The sequence below is a fragment of the Falco rusticolus genome, chromosome 15 (assembly GCF_015220075.1).
Source record: "Falco rusticolus isolate bFalRus1 chromosome 15, bFalRus1.pri, whole genome shotgun sequence".
Lineage (NCBI taxonomy): Eukaryota > Metazoa > Chordata > Aves > Falconiformes > Falconidae > Falco > Falco rusticolus.
Genome location: NC_051201.1, coordinates 10,305,088 through 10,324,390, shown reverse-complemented (window position 1 = coordinate 10,324,390; position 19,303 = coordinate 10,305,088). Strand labels below are relative to the sequence as shown.

The window sequence follows — 19,303 nt, the reverse complement described above, 5'->3', positions numbered from 1 at the left end:
GGCTGCTACAATGTAGTTCACCTGTGTGATTTTATAACTTAGTGTCAGCATCGGCCTCCCTTGACCTTAATTTTCCTTGTAGACCAGCTGGGCTGGTGCCTTCAGTGGTGTCTCTGCTGACTTTACTTGCTGCAAGTGTGAATTTGGCTTAATGTTTTTTTAATGGCTCATCTTATTATAGATTGTCTTCATTACACTATAGGTTTTTAAATGAATATCTGTCTCACTGCTAACCACTGGGAATGTGTGGCTTCTTCTGATTAAGTGAAATCTCAGGCTTGACCGCAGTCCTGTTTCTTTTCTTGCAGAAAGTGGCTGTATGGAGTTGCAAACAAACCGGTTTTCTCTCTGACTTTCCAGGCAAGTGGGTTTTCCAAAAACATATGCTTTTGATCGTCATTCCAAGTGAAATGTCACTAGGAAATACTTTTGTAGAATTTGTGTATGGATAATTGCTATATAAAAATTGCTCATCTAGCCAAGAGGGAAGGGGGAACAAATCCCCATACTACCACCACATGTTAAAATGAGGCCATCTGGCCATCTGCCGCTATGTCTGCGTTTCCTCCTCTACCATATGCGCATGCATACACAGACAAGCTTGGCTATACTCTTAGCAGGGTGCCTGCAGGCAACTTAGTTCTCTTCTTGCCATGTGCAAAACTTTACTGACCCAAATGAAAGGGTTGGATTTCATGTTTCTGCACACCCGCTCCCACAGGGGTAGGATTGGATTCTTTATGCTTTGCAGTTCCCCTTAATGTATAGAATAGCTGCATTTTGTTAAAGCCAGGCATGTTTTAGTAGAATGATTCAGGGAATCTTGCGTTGGTTCTTTTGAGAGTTTCGCTTCTCAGTAGAGCATATTTGTATAACTCAGTATTTTCTGTATTATCTCATATATCTACCTATTATTGCATTGTTACACTTGGAATTAGTTTCCCAGTACAGCCTCCAAAAATGGGATTTATTTTCTGTATTTTGAAGGTCTTAATACTTTGAAAGCCTGTTTTCTAAAAGGGAAACTTAATTGCTTCCCTGGCATGTGTGTGTGGTACCAATCCTGTCACTGCCAACAGGGCAGAGTACTTGCCCATGACCCGGGTGCTCAAAAGTCCATTTGCAATTTCCTAAGCTATGAGGTCTCCCATCTTGCTCCTCCTTCATCAATGAAATTTTGAAAGAGATTTTCAATGAGGTTTTGCAAAGGACTTTTGCTCTTTTCTGGGTGTATTAATTTTGTTTATTATTGATTTCAATCTCTTGAAGAAATAAAAAATACTGCGAGGAGCAAAGCTGTGACAAAATAATCTTAAGTTTTACAGGGTTCTTTCACTGCTTCATTGTCATTTGAATTTATTTAAAAAAAAAAAAAAGTCTCTCCATTGTGAATGGATTTAGTTTCATTTGGGGTGTTACAGAAGATAGACTTTATGAAAAAGACTACAGCAAGATAAAAGCCTGGTCATTAGTTCTAGGGGAGAAGAGGAATTCAGTAGAAAGGAATGGCCGCTTCCAGCTGCGCATGCAAACTGTTGCTGTTTCCCTGGAGTTCAAAAGATATAATGCCAATAGCTGGTGAACTCCATCAAGTTGTATACCTGATTTTTCTTTTTTTTTTTCATTGTAGTTGGGCTAATTTAGGCAGAGAAGGGCTATTGTAATGGCATTGATAGGAAATGCAGGAGAACAAATAAGAACAAATAAGCATGTGGACCTGTCTGAAAATCTGGGCTGTTAATTTATGGTATGCTTATGAGTTCAGTAGGCAGTGTTCAAGCATGTGTTACTGTGAGCTATGGAAAAGGGAAATAAAGATGAACTTTGCTAGCTGAGAAGAAGTTTTAATACATGAGATGCCGTTGGGGATTCAGAAAACATGGATTTAGTTTCTATCTATCAACATTTATATCAACATATATATCAACAGAAATATTCTCATTTCACATGTAGCTTTTTGCTGTGACAACAGTATGGTGTTAGGAATCTTGTAGTTCTCACTGGGTCACTAATGTGGTCTGGGCTAAGAGAATCGTCCTTCCCAGAGGGTATTGGCAGAACATCTAGGGTTTGGAAACAAAAGTACAACTGACAATTCCCAGGCCATGAAGCAGTGTCAGACACTGTCAGACAGTGTTAAAGAGAGGACATGGAAAGCTCCACTAGAAGGAGAGGACTGAAACTTGGGCTTTCCATTCTCAGTAACATGTGGAATCTTTCCCCTTCATTCTAGTATCTCATTTCTATGTAGCAGTGGGGAACAGCTTTCTATTCTCTGTCATGGAAAACCAAGAAAAATAATAACCAGACCTTTTAACTTTCTTGTTCTTTTTTCCTAGGTAGTCCAGTTTGTCGTCCTCCTTGAAGTGTACAGCTTCAGCCTGGACTTGGTTTCCTAACAGACCAGTAGTGAGTGAAGAGCTATTTTGAATGTTCTAAGAATAACAGCACTGTTTGTATTCCCAGGCTGTTATTAGTTTTTCTTTTTTTCCTAGTAGTGTGACAGTATTGGCTCACAGTTAGGCCGTATTTGTTTCAGTCTAATTCTCAGACATTCTCCTGTAGTCTTAACAGGTTGTTCTGTGTTGTGTTTGTGAATTTGAGCCTACATTTCTCAAGTGCAGGACTTGTATTTGTCCTCAATGAGCTGTATCTTGTGCTTTTCAGGCTGTTCCTCTGTCTCTTTGAATTCCAGTCCTGTTGTCTTACATACTCCTGCCTCTCTTAGTTTAACGTAAATTGATGATTTTTAATAGGTCCATTCTCTCTCAAAGCTCTGAAATCCCGCAACACTCAGCATTTTCATTAGGACATAGGTGATCCCACCTGATGCATCCTTTCAAACTAACAGCAGTTGATACTCCCTTGTATGATGATTATTATTTTAATTTACAGAAGTCTGTGGTTATAATTTTATGTAGACAGTATGTCTTTAGTTTAAGGAGGAGAATAATTTGTCAGACTGTACCATGAGAGTTAGATCAGTTTGATGTAGTTTCCATTCAGGAAATACTGTTACACACCTTGCTGTGCTAAAAAGTTACCTGTTTGAATATTTCTGGGAAGACTGGCTTGTTATTTCCTGCCTTTTCTTTTTCCCTTGGTGACATGTTGCCATTTTCCAGTCTCCTGACCTCAGTAATTTTCAGATGTACCTATGTATGTGTTTGTGAGGGTTTCTGATGCTTCCTGAAATGCCTGAGAATATTTCAAAGGTAACAATTTTCACTGCAGCAGTACTGTAGACTCTTCCCTTTCTGCTCTTGCTTAGCTGGGCTGATCCTGGCTGGGCACACATGGACTCGTCTGCCTGAGCAGAAGAGACCTGACTGCTCTGATGGCTGCTTATTCCTGTGATCTCTGACAAATGTAAAATCCAAATATAAGTGGCTGAACTGTGATGTTGCTTAGTCAACAGTTGCTTAGTTGTCTGATTAACAGGAGGCTAAATAAAGGCTGTGGGTAGTACCAAAGTGATACTGACACAATAAAAAGCGCAGAGGCTATACATGTATGTTCTTTACTGAAAGTTTTGTGTAAAGATCAATATACTAAAAATCAAAGCAAAAGAGGTGACTACAGAAATACAGTACTGTTATCGTGTAGCAAGAAACAGCATGTCCAAACAATTTTCTTTCTCATATTAGTCATGTAATAAATGAAAGGCCTGTGTTAAGCCAGTTTTAGCACTACCATTAAAATTATGTGAGAGTTTACGATACAGTCTGATAGGAGGACATGAATTTCTTAAGAGGAGTGTTAGGAGACGCTGTCAGCTTTGCCAAGATTTTTCTGGGATCTTAAATATTCTTCAAGAAATGAAAACATGTTCTTACTGTATCATTACTAGAAATCTCAATGCTGTTCCAGTTTAGTGTTGGAAGCTGTTAGAGCAGCTTTGGAGCTGTAAACTTCTCTTTCAAGTATTGTCTGTTTGCAGGGTTGGATTCATAAGCTTTTTTTCCCAAAACGTTGTTGGTATCTCCTCGTTAAAAAGATTAACAAGAGTAGAGAATTTTAAGCCACTCTTGCAAGTGATAGTGGTAAGGTATCGCTGAAGGTAGCATATTCTACTTTTAATTCACAGGTGTTTTGGGTTTTTTTAGGGTATTTGTTTATAACAAATGATGTAGCCTATGCATTTAGTGGTAACTTAGAAAAATGCTGCAGTATGGAAGTGTATGTTTTGGTTGGCTTCCATATCTGTGTGACAAAGGAGCTGAGATTATTTTGCTGGACGAGCCCCTCATTGTGAACTCCTTGCGGTGTGATAACCAGATCACTTGACTTTATAAAGCAGTACACCACAAGAGGGAGTAGTCAGCTATTGGTAAGTAATGCTGCTACATGCAATCCAGGTCGCAATGCTAAGGATGCTTAACTCATACCAAATGAAGAAAGGCTTTGATTAGTTTTCTATAATCTTAGAAATGCATTTCTATCATGAGGTAAAATACAGATTTCCCACTTTCATCACAGGCCTACTTAAAATCAGCTTACTTTGTAAACCACAGATAGAAAGTTAGTGGAAGGGCATGAAATCCCTGTCAGGTTAAAAAGCCTAACAGGTTGAAAGGATTTCCCAGCATGCACAGAAACTGTAAACATCTGTAACAGAGTAGAGGTTTGCCTGCCAGGCGTGAAAAGCGCTCTGTGCTTGTCTTCAGAAGAACCTTCAGGTTTGTCATGTAAGACATGTAAGAGACATGCTTTCAGGGGGGAAAAAAATAATCGCATTTGCTTCCTAATATTTGTTTATTAGATTTCCCCCGCCACCTCCCCAGTAGCAGCCTGAAGTAAGCCGGTCTGGTCCCAGTGCCTTACCCTATTCTAGGCAGGTCTCCAATAGCTGCAGGAAGACACAGCTATGAAAGCGTGTCCTATTCTGCATAAATAAACCGCTGTGCTTTCCTTCATGTTTTATTTTCCTGCCAGTAAAACTGACTGGTACGTTTCTATGTTGGTTTTCATTTCTGGCCCCTAATAGATGGTGTAGAGTGTTGTTTCTCTTATTGCAGGATACTTTGCATGCCACAAAACTTTACATTTGTACTTTATACAGAGGAATAGTTCTGTCTGTTAAAAGTACAAATGTGAAACACAGCCTACATTCTGGCAATTCCAGCTAGCGGTTTTGCAATGCAAAATTGTGATTTTTTTGTTGTTTTGGATATAGTATACTAAGAATATTGAAAATCTTGCTGAACTGCAACAGAATTCTGTTATTTTAGCAAAATACATATTTACTCTTATCTACTTAGCAAAAAATGTGTACTTACCTTATCTCATCATGTGCATATGACTCAGTCAGTAATGGTATAATTTATACAGCAGTAAGAACCGTATAATTACTTCCCATCTAAGTATTAATTATAATTGTGTCAATCTTCAGTGTTGAATGATGATTACAGTTGAAAATTATTTAGTATTTACAAAAAATCTAAGTGCAATTTTAATAATTTGGATGATGCTTCCTCTAAAACGCGATTTTATATTTACTATACTCATTTTTACATATCCTTCAGTGGGGGTAGTCTGTTTTATCAGAGTAAAAAAAAAATACCATTTTTTTCACTGAAAACACCTCTAAGATTTAGTGGAGATGAGCCTCTGATAACTCTACTAACACGTACTGGTTGAACATGTAGTTTAGTTGTTACGTGGAGACAGGGTGCTTGTGTACTGTGCAAGACTAAACTCACAGCTGCAGTTTGCCTCTGCTGTTCCTGCCAGTGTGCATCTCCAACTTGTATGCACTTACCAAATGAACATGTGAGTGAACAGAGGCTAGATTTGTGGGTACCAAAATTTCAGTGAAAAGGATCATGCCTAATAAAAGAGGCTTCTGTACAAAGTGAGGTTCTCTGTTACTGTGCATGCCAAGTCCAGCATCTATGATTTATATCACACTAATGCAATTACTAAAGATCAAGGTCCTTTGTAACACTACAGGCTCCTTACTGAAGAAAGAGACCAGTTAGGGCCTGAAAATGCAGTCATGCATGGGAGTCAGCATGAAGCATCTTCTGGGATTCCAGGCACTGCCCTTCATTGGCTATAGCAAGTCCCTGTGAAGGGCATGCAGCTCCCAGCCTGCACACAGCTGTAGTTCAGCTTCTGTAGGTAAAGCCAATTGGTGTTTGGGTTTCCATTGCCACCTCTCCATCGCTTGCCGCTGGTTTCTTTTTGAGGAAGACTGAATAGCAGGCTTTGCAATGCTCTGGAAAGCCTGGTACTGGCCAGGCTTTCCAAAGGAAAAGTGTGACTCACAATATTATTCTCCTTTTTCTTTCACTCCTGTATGGCACTGATAGTCATATTTTGCAGGCAGTGCTCTGTCTCTGTCTAAGGAAATACATATTTAGACAAAGCATTGTTTAAAAATGCTTTGTTGCCAAGACACTGAATGAAATGTACTTACTAGTGAAACCTAGAAAGACAACAAAATGCTCATCTTTTTCCTTCTGCTTTAAAACATGCGAACTATCATAAAATCAAGTAGGCTTGACTGGATAACATGTATCTATGTTAAGAGTGGCTGATTTCAATGTGTTTTGAAATGCTTCAAAAAGGTCAGATGCACCACTTGTCACTGCTGCTCTTTTATGCTGTGTGATGTCATGGAACACTTTGAAGCACAAAGAGGGAGGTTTAGGTAAACTTTCAAAATTCGCTGTAAAAAATAAAATCCCATTGCATCCCTGTTTAAAGATATAAAATAAGTAAAACTTTCAGAGGTTTTGTTCTTCCATTTAAATGTTTTTTGTTGGTCTGAGTTCTTCAGAAGAATTGAAGGAAAGATCCACTTTTATTCACATGATTTGGTTCAGAAGGGTCTGGTAGTCAGTGGAAGTATTTTTCAGTACTTCCATTGGAACGAGTGGGATGGGGATATTCTGTTCACACACTACCGTCTCGTACAGGGGAGCAGCCTCCAGAGCGAGAGATGACAAAGAGATGGATGAAATGGGCTGCTGCAAGTCCTGCAGCCTGACTGCATAATTTGCAGCTTGTCCTGCAGTCCCAGATGCTGCTGCTTCTTCCAAGCTAATGTTTATAGATATTTCATTTCTTTGACAAGGGTCCGTAAGAGAATATGGGGGAGGATCATCTGTGGGAATATATATTTGTGTTGCTCCTGGCCCCACACATTCATCGTAGCTGAAAGAAAAAAATAATTTTTCATTAGATTCCTGTAAAAAATGCCACAGTACATTATTTTCAGCATAACAGGGGCAGGTAACGCGAGAAGAAAAGGATCATCTGGTGTTTTGTTCCTCAGCCACATCCTTGCTTATCCTGCCATGTGAGACACTCCAGAGCATAATACTTAAAAGCACATCTCCAGCTACCTAAAGATAATCCCAGAGGTCTCAGTGACAGTTCAGACCCCATCCTCCTGCATGAAAGTAACATCTGTGGCAGCATTGTTCTGCTGGGGCCCCTGGGGATAAGCCCAGCTCCTTACAGCCTGTTATGCAGGAGCAGGAGGAATAACACTGCTGGCTCACACAAGGCTGTGCACGCTGCACCAGTCACGTGAGTGTAACACAGTGGGGACTCAGTCCTGCTCTCAGCTGCTTCTAAGCAGTGAAGTTAGAAAATGGCTGAGGAAAAAGGAAGTGGTGTTGCCATTTTAGTTATGAAATAAGGTATAGAGAACTTTAGATGGACTCTAGAGTATAATGTCAAATGGTGTCCTCCTGACTCGCAGGTCTCTGGTGCTCAGCCAGCAGTTACATGTGGTGGGTTGTCTGGGTTGCAGATCTGTGCTGGCAGAGGCAGCAGGATTTCTTGCTGAGGTGCAGAGTTGTGATGAATAATCTTGACAGACTCATGCTGGTCATTCTGAGACTTGGCAGACTACCTGTCATGTTCCTTCCAAAAAGGAGGAATGCAAGACAGACCAATTTGTGGGGTTTCTGTGAGGAGCCAACTCAGGTCTATCCAGGCTTGTAGTTCTGTCTGTGTCACTGAGCTAGAGCCAGGGGAACCTATTAATTACCTCCTCACTCCACTGCCATGCTCAGTGCTTGCTGTCCCTGTGTGAACACAAACGGACACCTCAGACTGGAGCTCGGACTGCACAGCCTTGGGAGGCCCATGAGGGGTAAATAATGAGCCTGAATAGACCAGTGTGTCTTTGTGCTTGAGTTTTCCCATGTTCTGTGTTGTAGGACGGGGATGGGACAGAGTGGACATGAGCAGGCTCCATGCATTTGCACTGTGCTGTGCTGGCACTGCCCAGCCCTCTGAGCTTACGGGCTCTGCAGAGGTTGCACTGTGGCCCTGAGAAGGGCTGAACCAGAACTGGTGGATCTAGTCTGTTATTTGGGTGGTCCGCTGCCTGACTGTCTTAGCATCACCTGTTTTGTTTGTCCACAAACTAAAGCTGACTCCGCTTTTGCTGTCAAATCAGCCCAGGTCTAGTTGTCTGAAGGAAGGTCTGGTTTTCTGGTTCACTGGCTACAAAGGTGAGGAAGAGTCATAACATCATCATCTTAAATGTTGGACCTGCTTTGTTGGTGGCTGCCTTGTTTAACTGTTTCAGGATAGCTTTAAATCCAATTCTGAAGAAGGGAATGTTTCCTGTAAAATACCTCAGTTAACCTGAAAAACAGTTCTGCTGGAGCCAGACAAATTAAGAACCTATTTCCTCAACCACACTAACTGCAGAGCCATTAAGATTGAGGATATTTCCTGAAACTTATGATATTTAGCATACGGCTTCCCAGGAGACTGCAGGCAGTCATTCTGCCCCCTGTAATTGCATTACTGCCAGGCTAAACCATAGTTAATAAACCTTACTTGTAGGTTGTAAGTGGCTTGCAGCAGGGCAGCTTGCACTGGTTAGAGCTCCCATCTACTGCAGTCAAGGATGGAGGCCCTGCCTTAGAAAATTACTTGGTTTTGCTGCATTCATTCATACCTTTCCCTCAGAGCGCTCCTGATGATTTTGATGATATTGTTCCTAGTCTGGGTGATGGAAGTGGTTTTTGGGGAAGGGAAAGGTAAGAAAGTGAAATCTTAGTACTAGGTTACTAGTAACTCAAATATCCACAGATGGTTTTATTTTTACCTCCCTTTTATCTTATTTTTATATTCCTGAGGACAATGGTTTTAAATTCAGATCAGAAAATTTTAAATTTCCTGTCAGAAAGAACGGTGTTTAAAAAAATCTGTTCTGAAGATCCTGAATTGGGCTGCTACATACTTCTAGAGGTCGAATTGTTTTTGTATAGCATGTGGAAAAGATTTCAGTCCAGCCTCTACGAAGGCCCCTGAAGCATACCTGATAATCTTTTAAGAGATCTTAGACCTCAGGCAGAGATTGAGGACATGATGTCCACAACTGGTCATGAACTCAGCAAGAGTAAAGGAAGAGCCACTCTTTGCAGGATTACTTACTATGAGATGTGTCTTTAGTTAATTTACATTTTGCTCACCCAAAGCCTAGTGAACTTATTTAAAATCTTTCCATGGTTTTTGACTGACTTTAATCAGGTAAACAAAGAGCACCGACATAGTGAAAGTGTTTCAGTTTTGAAAAGCCCACAGTAATGTGAGTTTCAAGGTAGAAAAGTTTGAATCTTCTTTGCTGAGATACAAAAGAGAAGAAGTTCCTCTGCCTCCTGATTCTGGGCAGAGGCCCAGCACAAGGGAAATCTGCCACTGACCTAAAGGAGAAATGGACACAGTATGAACCTTCTACTTACTGTTGTTACATGATCATCTGCATTTCTCTCCCTTGGATTTAATTTAATATCTTTCATGGACTGTAGCTCAGCTCTGTAGAACTAACATGCTCGGTGGGATAAATAGTGAAATGATCTTGTGTGAAGTGGACTTTTAAGCATCAAGACAAATGGGTAGCAAATTATGGTATTCAAGACCTGGCATTTTAGTGTTTAGTTTCAAATATCAGTATGTTAGTGTTAGGGCACTTTTTCTTCATACATATGATGGATTAAAAATATTTCTCTCTTTTTGTCCCAACTCCAATGCAAGTGATGTTTCCCCCCTCATTTTTAGCAATTAAGATCACATTTTAAAAACTGAATAGGGCAGTAAAGAACACATGCAGGATTCTCAATCAAATAACTTTTTGGCACCTTCATAGATGTGCCTGTACATCATTGTGGCCAAGGAGGCAAGTACAAATCATGCAATTAGCTTTTTTTTTTTTTTTTTAAATAACTTCTTGTATTTCATTAGCAATTTATGATTTTGATACTGTTTCCTATATTCTCTTCAAAGCATGATATCTTTGCTTGTAACGCTGACATTGCAAACAGCTATTGTTATAATACTAGTAGTGAAGGGTACAGATAAAAGTTCCTGTGTTTTCTGTTGAGGATAGAAAGGAGGTGAATTAAGGTCATACAAGCAACTTTAATTGTGTATTCTTTTTCCCCTGGTTTCCAAGTGTGTTGTGGATGGTGGTTGTTGTTTTGGTTTTTTTTTTTTCCGTCCTCCTTTTAATAGCCTCAGTAATTTGGTTGTGCTTTCAGTACTGTTATAGAGGTACTCCTGTAATATAACTAATGAATTATCAACACTACAAGCATGAATTTTGTTTTGCAGTCTCTCCTTCAAAGAGACCATAATACGTAAACTTATTCAGCTTTACCAGATCTTTTTGTATTAGAGGATTCTAAGCAAGTATAATAAGTAATACATAATTTGATAAGCACCCACTGTCCATGTATGTTGGCAGTTGGAAAATCATTCCTCAAAAGATTTAAAGGATTACTTATAAAAAATTGTAACAGAAATAATTTCTTGCAGCTGATTGCAGTGGGTGATACTGGACTAAACCTTTACTGTTGTCTTAAAGTAAAGCTTCATGTTTAAGGAGGAGAGGTGAATGGACTCTCGCATTTTACTGCAGTGAGGCGTGTATCATGAACGAAGTGGTATGGCTAAGTTGTCCTGCAGCGTGAGGTCTGCACCTTTGACAGAGCTTTTAGGTCTCTTTATTCACAAACTAGAACAGCATGAAGAAGCTGCTTTCTTGTCAGCTACTATGGAAACCTTGATACCACAGGGGCCAAGAGGTACTATGTAATGATGGCTACCACTAAAAAGAACCAGTGCATCCATAACAATCAGTAATGATGATTCCTAATATTAAAATTATACTGTTACATGCCAGTAACTTAAGTATGGCAACTTTCATCTGAGAAGGTGGCAGCTGTAAAGCTTAGATGTGTAAAGCTGTGGTTTCAGTATGAGCCCACGTCCATTTAATTGAAAGGAAGTGTCTGTCCCCTGTCCTGTTGCATACTCCCACTGTGTTCCTTGCACTACTTCCTCCAAACCGTGATACCCACTCTGGAGCTAAATAGGCATAAATGTTGTGTGTGGGTGGGGTTTGGTGGTTTTTGGTTTTGTGTGTGTGTGTTTTCTGGGCTGAATTTCTACTGAATTAGGTACCAAAGTTAGAGGGTCACAGTGTAGTCAGAAGGGCGTCAGTGCAACACAAGGGAAGTAGAAGAGATGGAGGAAGTCGGGTAGGTCTTAGACCACGGCTCACAGGCAGAACTTCTCAGCCATATTATGAAAGTGCAGCCTCAGTAACTGCTAAGGGAATGACACCTATGTATATATGTGAGTTTATATATTTGCTTTGCAACCGAAAATGCAAGAGCATAGAGCTTGCATGACTGAAGTGGAAAACCAAAAATACTTGCTAGTACAGGCAGTTATGAAATGTGCTGTTGTCTACAGTTTTGGTTGGTGGGGGTTTTTTTGGGCCTTGTTTCTTGTCAGAATAAGTTCATTGTCATTGTAGACTATGCTGCTGAGTTTTTAAGGGATAATTATACTCTGAAAGACAGGGAAGGCTGATGGCTGTTAACATCTTACCACATGTAAATGTGATATGCAAAGAGAAGAATGTTGCTTAACAAATACAGCAACTTTTCAATCTGACCTTGTTGACTTGGAATGTTGGGGGGGGGGGAGTAACTTCACGAATTTGTCAGGTCTCATTGCAGTAAGTATTAGGATAGGTTTGTTGCTAAGGAAACCCAAAAGAGCTTATTTAACTAGCTGTCGTTCATAAATTATGACCTACTCTCCGGGGAAAGAAGGTTCTACTTACAAAATTTTTTAAGATGTGAACAGTAACTAGTGAAAAAAAGGCAAATCTGGGGAATGAAGGGTTCTTCTTTGTTAAATAGATGTCTTTTTGTTTCCTTTTGTTTGCTTTGTTCATTTGTTATATGTTACGACTCCACTAAAATTGGTCCTGTTGCACTGTTTCCGTTTTACTGGTGACCCACTGTCTTCTTTTAATAATGCTAAACAGAATCACTAAATCTAGAAAATACATGTGCTGACAGGTTTGTTATGATGAAAACAATACAAAGGATGTTTATATGATGTTACCTGATAAAGAAAACCTGAAATTAGAACAAATATACTGTAAATCTTTAAAAAGAAGATCAAAGGAAAAAATAATGTGTTTGATGACCATGTAAGTAGTTCAGCTGATGATGCTATCTCTGAGCCCGTAATCTACTAACAGCAGGGTTTGTAGGACAGCAGCTTGGAAATCTGTCAGTGTTTCCTTTGAGGTGTTTTTTCTTAGAATACATATATTCTTTGGTGATGTATAACTATCATGAAGAAATGCATCATTCTTGGCAGAACTGCTCTTATAGTGACATATGTCATGAGACAGGATATGTTTTCGGTTTATTTTTGATACTGACAGTTTCCATTTGAGGCACTAGGTACATTTACTAACTATATTTTGGCTTTTTGCATGCTTTCAGTGATTTATTAAGCAGGGCTATAATATTTTCATATAATAGCAATCCATATCACTGATTGTCTCAGTCATTCACTTAGTTTAATTCTTGCACAGTGACTTAGAATGAAGAGCCAAAATTTGTTTATTAAAAAAAGAAACACCCTGAACTGTTGGGGCCTAGTAATTAGGAGAGTGACAGTGCAAGAGTAAGCAAATGTGGTTAAGTGGCACCTCCTCCTATGCAGTCCTACTTATTGTGTTAGTATGAAATCAATATCCATCTGTGTCTGAGCCTGGATAGTATTACGTCAGAATTTTTGACTCTGACTGATCCCAAGTTACAGTGGGCGAGGGGGTAAATAACAAACATTTAACACCTAGAGATAAAAGCCCACAGTGTCAGCCAAGACAGGGCCCTGAAGGAATGATCTGATGCTCCATAAAATCCCTGGAGTATTTTCTGGAAATGTTTTGTCACCTGTGTTTGAAATGTGGCTATTTAAACAAGGGGGAGACTCCTCTTAAGGTACTCTGGAGGAACCTCTCCCTTTTTATTCGTTGTAGAGTGGTGCTGATCTCTTAACTTAATTGACTTTTAAGCTCCCAGAGGTGCCGTAAATGCACCTCTAAGGTGCCTGCCTGATCTTGGAGTAGGTAACCGTGGACAAATAACACTGTTATTTTCTATTTTAATGTTTTTAAATAGTAAAACATGTAACCCAAGGTATTGTTCAAGGCAACGTCTAAGGCTTAAGTAACTTAAACCTTGAAGAGACAGGAAACCTGGACTTAATTTTTTTTCTGGCTTATTATTTCTCTTCTTACTTATTTCTGGAATTTTTGATTCCCAGCAACTACACTAGGACTATTTGTGTTAATAAGCACTAAAAGCATGGATCTTTCTTCAGTACAATATGTCAAATAATCTTGAGGAATTTGTGAGTCTTTGATGAATATTCCAGATGGAAAATGAAATTAAATGTAAACAGTGTTTTCATGAGAACATATACCAGATAGCATTTAAAACTGGCATAATACAATTTCAACAAAATTGTTCAGCTTTAAATAATTAAAATAAATGTTTTAAATAAAACCAGTCATTCTGTGATGAAGATTTTACATGACACACTTAATCCTAGCATTAAGTTTATATATAATAAGAACCACTTGATCACAGTGTTTAGTCTCTGGATTTCTGTAAACATTATACTGTAAAAGACAGTGAAGCAATGGGTAGTGGTTGAGTTATAATAATAATTTAAGACAAATTTATTTCAGATTAATCTCTTGTAGCCTCCCAAGTCACGGAGTTAATCTACAACAGTGTTCTAAACAACAATACCAAGTTTTGCCTGTTGGCAGGAAGGCTTAGGACCTATTAATATTTGAGGAAGTTTGCCATGTGATATGTTTTAGGATCATATTCCTAGACAGGTATTTGCTGTATTATTCTAGGAATGAATTCTGAGCAGGTGAAGGAAATAATATCTGCAGTATGCAACAGAAAGTTTAACTACTAGGAATTTACAGAAAAATATCCTTCTTTCAGTACTGTTATCAATGACTTAACAGATTTAAGTTGTGAGTGTTCTGCATGGCACAAATTTTTGGTTAGAAATACTCGCTGCCTCTCTTTCATCAGGTTTTTCTGCTTTCACTGCTGCAGGGTTGTTTGGGTGGGGTTTTTTTTATATGCAGTAATAGTTTGCACTTCTTGAGTGAAACTGGGACAGGTGTAGAGAAAGGCTGCATCCCAACAGATGTTTTTGATGACAGAAAGCAAAGAGAACTTTGTGTCTTAGCCTGATAACATACAGGCTGAATGTGAGATTTTTGACTACAAATACAAGAAGTAAGTAAAGACAAAGGTATGGGTATTTGAGAGGAATGGAAATGACCAAAAAAAAAATAATCATAAAATGGCTGTAAACAAATTTAAGCTGAAAATAAGAAGGTTGCCATAATAATTAGGAATTGCATCTGTCCTTAGATATTCTGGAGTGAGTATAATGGGTACACAAGATCCTTGCAAACTCTGTTATGGAATAAGTAAACTTCTATTAAAAATGATGACTTGCAGCAGCAGGGGTGGGACTGGGTGACTGCAGAAGGTCCTTTCACACCTGTGTTCCTCTGACTGAAATGGCTTCCTGAAGGATGGTCTGTTAGTAAAAAATATCAAGATGAAGGAAGCCTGAGGGAAGACCTGTCCATACAACAGATAGAACTGGTGTAGTGGCATTCACATCAGCTAAGAACCTCACTGGGACTGGACTCTGTTCAGAGATATACCAGAGATGTGAAATACTAGTCTAGATACGCTTGTTGGGATCTCAGTTGCACACTCTGACCTCTCAATGTCAGACACTAAGGCTGTTTCCCTGTTCACTAGATGGGCTGTGAAATGTGACTACCATGTAAAAATCCCTTCACATCAGAAAGCAAATAAGTAACAACAAAGCAATTAACTTGTTCCTATACTTAACAGTAATTAGGAATAGCACTAGGATGTGGAGAGGGGCTTTTGAGGGTTTAGTTGCTCAGAATTTGGACTTGAAAGAATTGAGAATTTTATCTCCTGTCATAATTTCCAATGGTTTTAAAACTGTCGTATTTCCTTTTTTTTTTTACTTTACTGACTGAAAATCTCAAGGAAGGTACTGAAATCAGATCTGAACTTAACCACAAATGTCCATCTCATGCTTTGCCAGCTGTCATTGTAACGTGTCAAAAGCTACTTACCTTGCATGCTTGCAGGAAAAGTGGCCTTGGCAAAGGAATATAGCACAACATAGCGGGTTTTTATGTTAGTTTCCTGCAAGCCTAATTCTGTCTTTCAAGAAAATTTAGGAAGCTGGTTCAAGCCTTCTTCGTCTGATACAGCTAACTTACTTCATTAGAAGTGGGGATGGAAAATAATGTCTTAGAAAAGATGATCTGTCTGTAAAACATAAGCATTTCTTTTTGCCACTTTAAAGTACTTTATAAATGGATTAGCCCATTTAAACAATGCAGACTGAACATGGGTATTAAGAGTACTGGAATTTACCAAGACTAAACGAGACAATTTTCTCTAGAATTGATCCTATATAGATTAGGCAAGATGACCAAATGGGTAAAGTAAGCAGACTTCAAACAAACAAGCAAAAAAATATCCTAATGTATTCTAATGTGATTGCTAGAGTAATGGGTGATTAACAGCTTTTTATCATAGTGTGCCCCGCAGGACACAATTCAATGTGAAATAGAGGACTTTAGTGGCTTCCACTAAAACTATACCTGAAGCTAAATCCCTCCATCTCTGGAGTCATTCCTCAATGATGATCTGTTTTAGACAGTCAAGAATGACAGATCAAAAAGGTGATAATCTTGGTAGCCTAAAGGTCTGTACATACCATCAATATCCAATCACTAAGGAGTGAAAAAGCATTTAGTGGAGTGGGGTGAAATGTGTTTCCTCTGGTAAAAGGTGAAAAGTTGGTAAAATTCCTTTCATACAGGGAACCTTAAATCTCCTCATTGTTCAGATTTTAGAGACTCTCATAAAGAAAATGCAGTTTTTAATTTACTTAGTCCTTGATTGGTACTGTACTTCAAGCCATTTAGAACATGTAAGCTCAAATATTTTTAAACAGCTTTCTTATTACATACATATGAAAAGATAATTAGGAAAGCTTACTGTAAGGGCATGTGTTACAGCAGCCTCTGAGCACAGTGATCATGAGCACGAGCTCCTGATTTCTCTCTACAGAGGTATTATCTTCACAGTGTCAACAGCATGTGTTTGGAATATATAAAATGACAACTTCAGACATCTTGATCAAACTCCAGAATACTTTTTTCATTAAAGGTTTGCTGCCTGTCATGTAATTCCAAATAATACTCTGGATTTTTTTTTTCTTTGATTCTTGAAAGTTTAAAGATACTAAAAATTCAATTAGATTATTTTACGCATACAGTCACAATGAATATTGAATAAATTAGCAAATACTGGATTTACAGACTTTCCAGTATTTCTTTCAAAGTCATATTTACTATGATGATAGTTAAGATGTTGCATGGAGATTGTTCTTCTATTTTGCCCTGGTTAAATTTGTTCAACTTTCCTATTTTAGGGGGAGAAGAATTCTGTGGTTTATAATTGTTGCTAGATCACCTGGATCATCTGTCTCGGGTGACTGAAGTTTCTTACAAACAAATACTCTGCCGTCTCTGGTAACACAAACTGTGAAACGTTAACTTAACCTCCAGCACTACTACAAGTATCTGTACATGTTAGAAATAGACTCTAAAATACAAACCCCCAGTAGCTTGAAACGGCTTAGTTCATACCTGCTGTATTTTGGTTTTATATTTCCCTTCTACACCCCATGTAAAATCAATCTGACAGATGTTAACACAGATCTGAGATTCATTAGAAAGTCATTAATTATCCTAATGGGATGTTTATGGATAGGAGGAACACTGTATATTTTGGGCTGTCAAGACAAATTGACCAAATAGCTTCTCTGTAACCACCCTGCAACTATGGCAGGCTAATGACAAAGCTCATACTCCTCTAAATCTAATGTAAAATCTAATGTAAGAATCAAATTGAGCCTCAAATGAAATTTGTGATTAGATATCAAAGTAATTAAATTACTAACATACCAAGGCATTTTTCATAAATTAATTTCCCAATTAAAGTTTTTATATAAATCATATTTTGTATTGGACTTTCAACTGAAGAGATGACAATGGACAGTTCTGGACAGTTATCTTTCCTTCAGCTGTAGAAGTGGGTACTCTGACTCTTTGTTTCATCAGCCTTCCCCTAAAATTCCTTTGCCACTCATTTCATGGTTTAAAGCCCACCTGTAAAATCTAATGAAAACATTCTAGACTGATTATAATCATCCTCTTGGCCAAATAGAGGTGTCATGCTTTCTACTGAAATAATTTCAGGAAGTACGGTTTTAGCAAAAATGGTATGTTCAAAAAAAATCAGCTCTGCAGCACCTAGTATGCAGTGATTAATGTTGTTGCCTCTTGCAGGCTGTTAAATGAAGCTAATGCCTTGGTGTCTGCTTGTGGCAGCAGCGCACTAGTTTTCATTCGCGGAACTTTTTTCACTTCAGACATGCATTGAGAGTCATTTGCCAATGCAGTTGCTTTCCTTGCTGCTCTTCATTTCTGTTCTGTTTTTGCTACAGTTGCATTATTAGCTTTTGGGCATGCTAGTTTAGCTTTAAATTACATGTTGAACTACACAAATTAGAAGGAGGAATTGCATTAATTTAGCCAGTGCTACATTTCAGTAAAACTACTCTTCAAAACATTATCATATGTACCAAGATTGATCTCAGAGAGTTAATATCTTAAATGCACAAGCATGTCTTGTTTATGCTTTAAGGCTGTGTCTGACAGTTTTCCTGCTGTTAGCACCCATCAGTCCAAATAATCCGCATGCTCTAATAATTAGAAAAAATATACTTTGGTGTTATGCCATGAAGGAGAGTGTAAAGGTAGCTATAAAGAAATGTTTCAGGCTTTTACATAAAGCAGTGTATTCATGCAATGCTTCTCAACCACTGATTTTGTGGACAAGTTACAATGGACTATATAATGTATTAATAGTAAGTTTAAATGTCTCTACGTAGCTTTGCTTTCAGCCATCTGCTAAGCTCTACTTTTCCTGAAGTTTTCTCCAAATTGTGTTGCTAAGATATAAAACTTAGTAAAATTTTGATGATTTGCCAGTGCTGTTTTTTCTAAAATATTTAACTATGGTAGCAATGAGAAAACAACAAAACCTGTAACAGTAATCTTTGCTTTTGACCTGTGATGCAGAACTGCAATTGATGGGATGAGCAGTGTTTCCTTGTGTATGCAGAGCCAAATCTTGGGCCCCTGGGGGATGCAGTCCGCTCAGCCCAGAAGGGAATCTTGAGGAGGCAGTGGCTGGACGCCTTTATGTCTCTGTGATCCTACTATTGATGTCCCACAATAGTTTCTTAGAACAAGATAGGACACAAGATAACTTGTGGTAGGCTTATTACAGAAGTAGTTGGGGGATTTACAGGAAAGCATGGATCATCTAGTGCTACCCTGTATCACTTACATATCTCCTTCCAAACAGAGAACTCCATAGAGGTGGAAAATCCATCTTTGGGCCTGTTTCAAAATGGAAATGGAAGCAACCTTTGGTATAATCTTAGGAGACCTGTCTGCTAAAGAAATATGTTCTCAGAGCTTGTTCACAGAGTCTGAGCTTGTTCTCAGAAATCTGGCCAACTGCCCACTCAAGCTGTTGCTTGGGTGTCAGCTGGCTGGCTTTTATTAGTAAAGGCTCGTGGGTGTGGGTCCAAAAACCAGTCTAAATTTTTAAGTGGTTTTATATGAAGTTCTACAGATTTGGATGCCAGGCTCAGAATATTTTTTTTCACATGCGAGCTTTCTGCTAAAATATTTACACCATCTCTAAAAGCTCATTTATGATATAGTATGATTTGTAATACATCAAGGCTTTCCTGTAGAACATGCATGGAACAGAAAAAGCAAAGA

General features: G+C 38.6%; 1 protein-coding gene across 2 annotated transcripts in view; it reads right to left on the bottom strand.

Moving 5' to 3' along the window:
* Window positions 1-3,506: 3,506 nt before the first annotated feature.
* The window catches only part of BEAN1 (brain expressed associated with NEDD4 1), a 61,244-nt gene continuing 45,447 nt past the window's right edge, over window positions 3,507-19,303 (bottom strand). For both annotated transcript variants that reach the window (XM_037409090.1, XM_037409091.1), the window contains one exon: window positions 3,507-7,161. In XM_037409090.1, coding sequence (XP_037264987.1) covers window positions 6,813-7,161 — 349 coding nt within the window. In that variant the 3' untranslated portion in view covers window positions 3,507-6,812. The remainder of the gene's footprint in view (window positions 7,162-19,303) is intronic.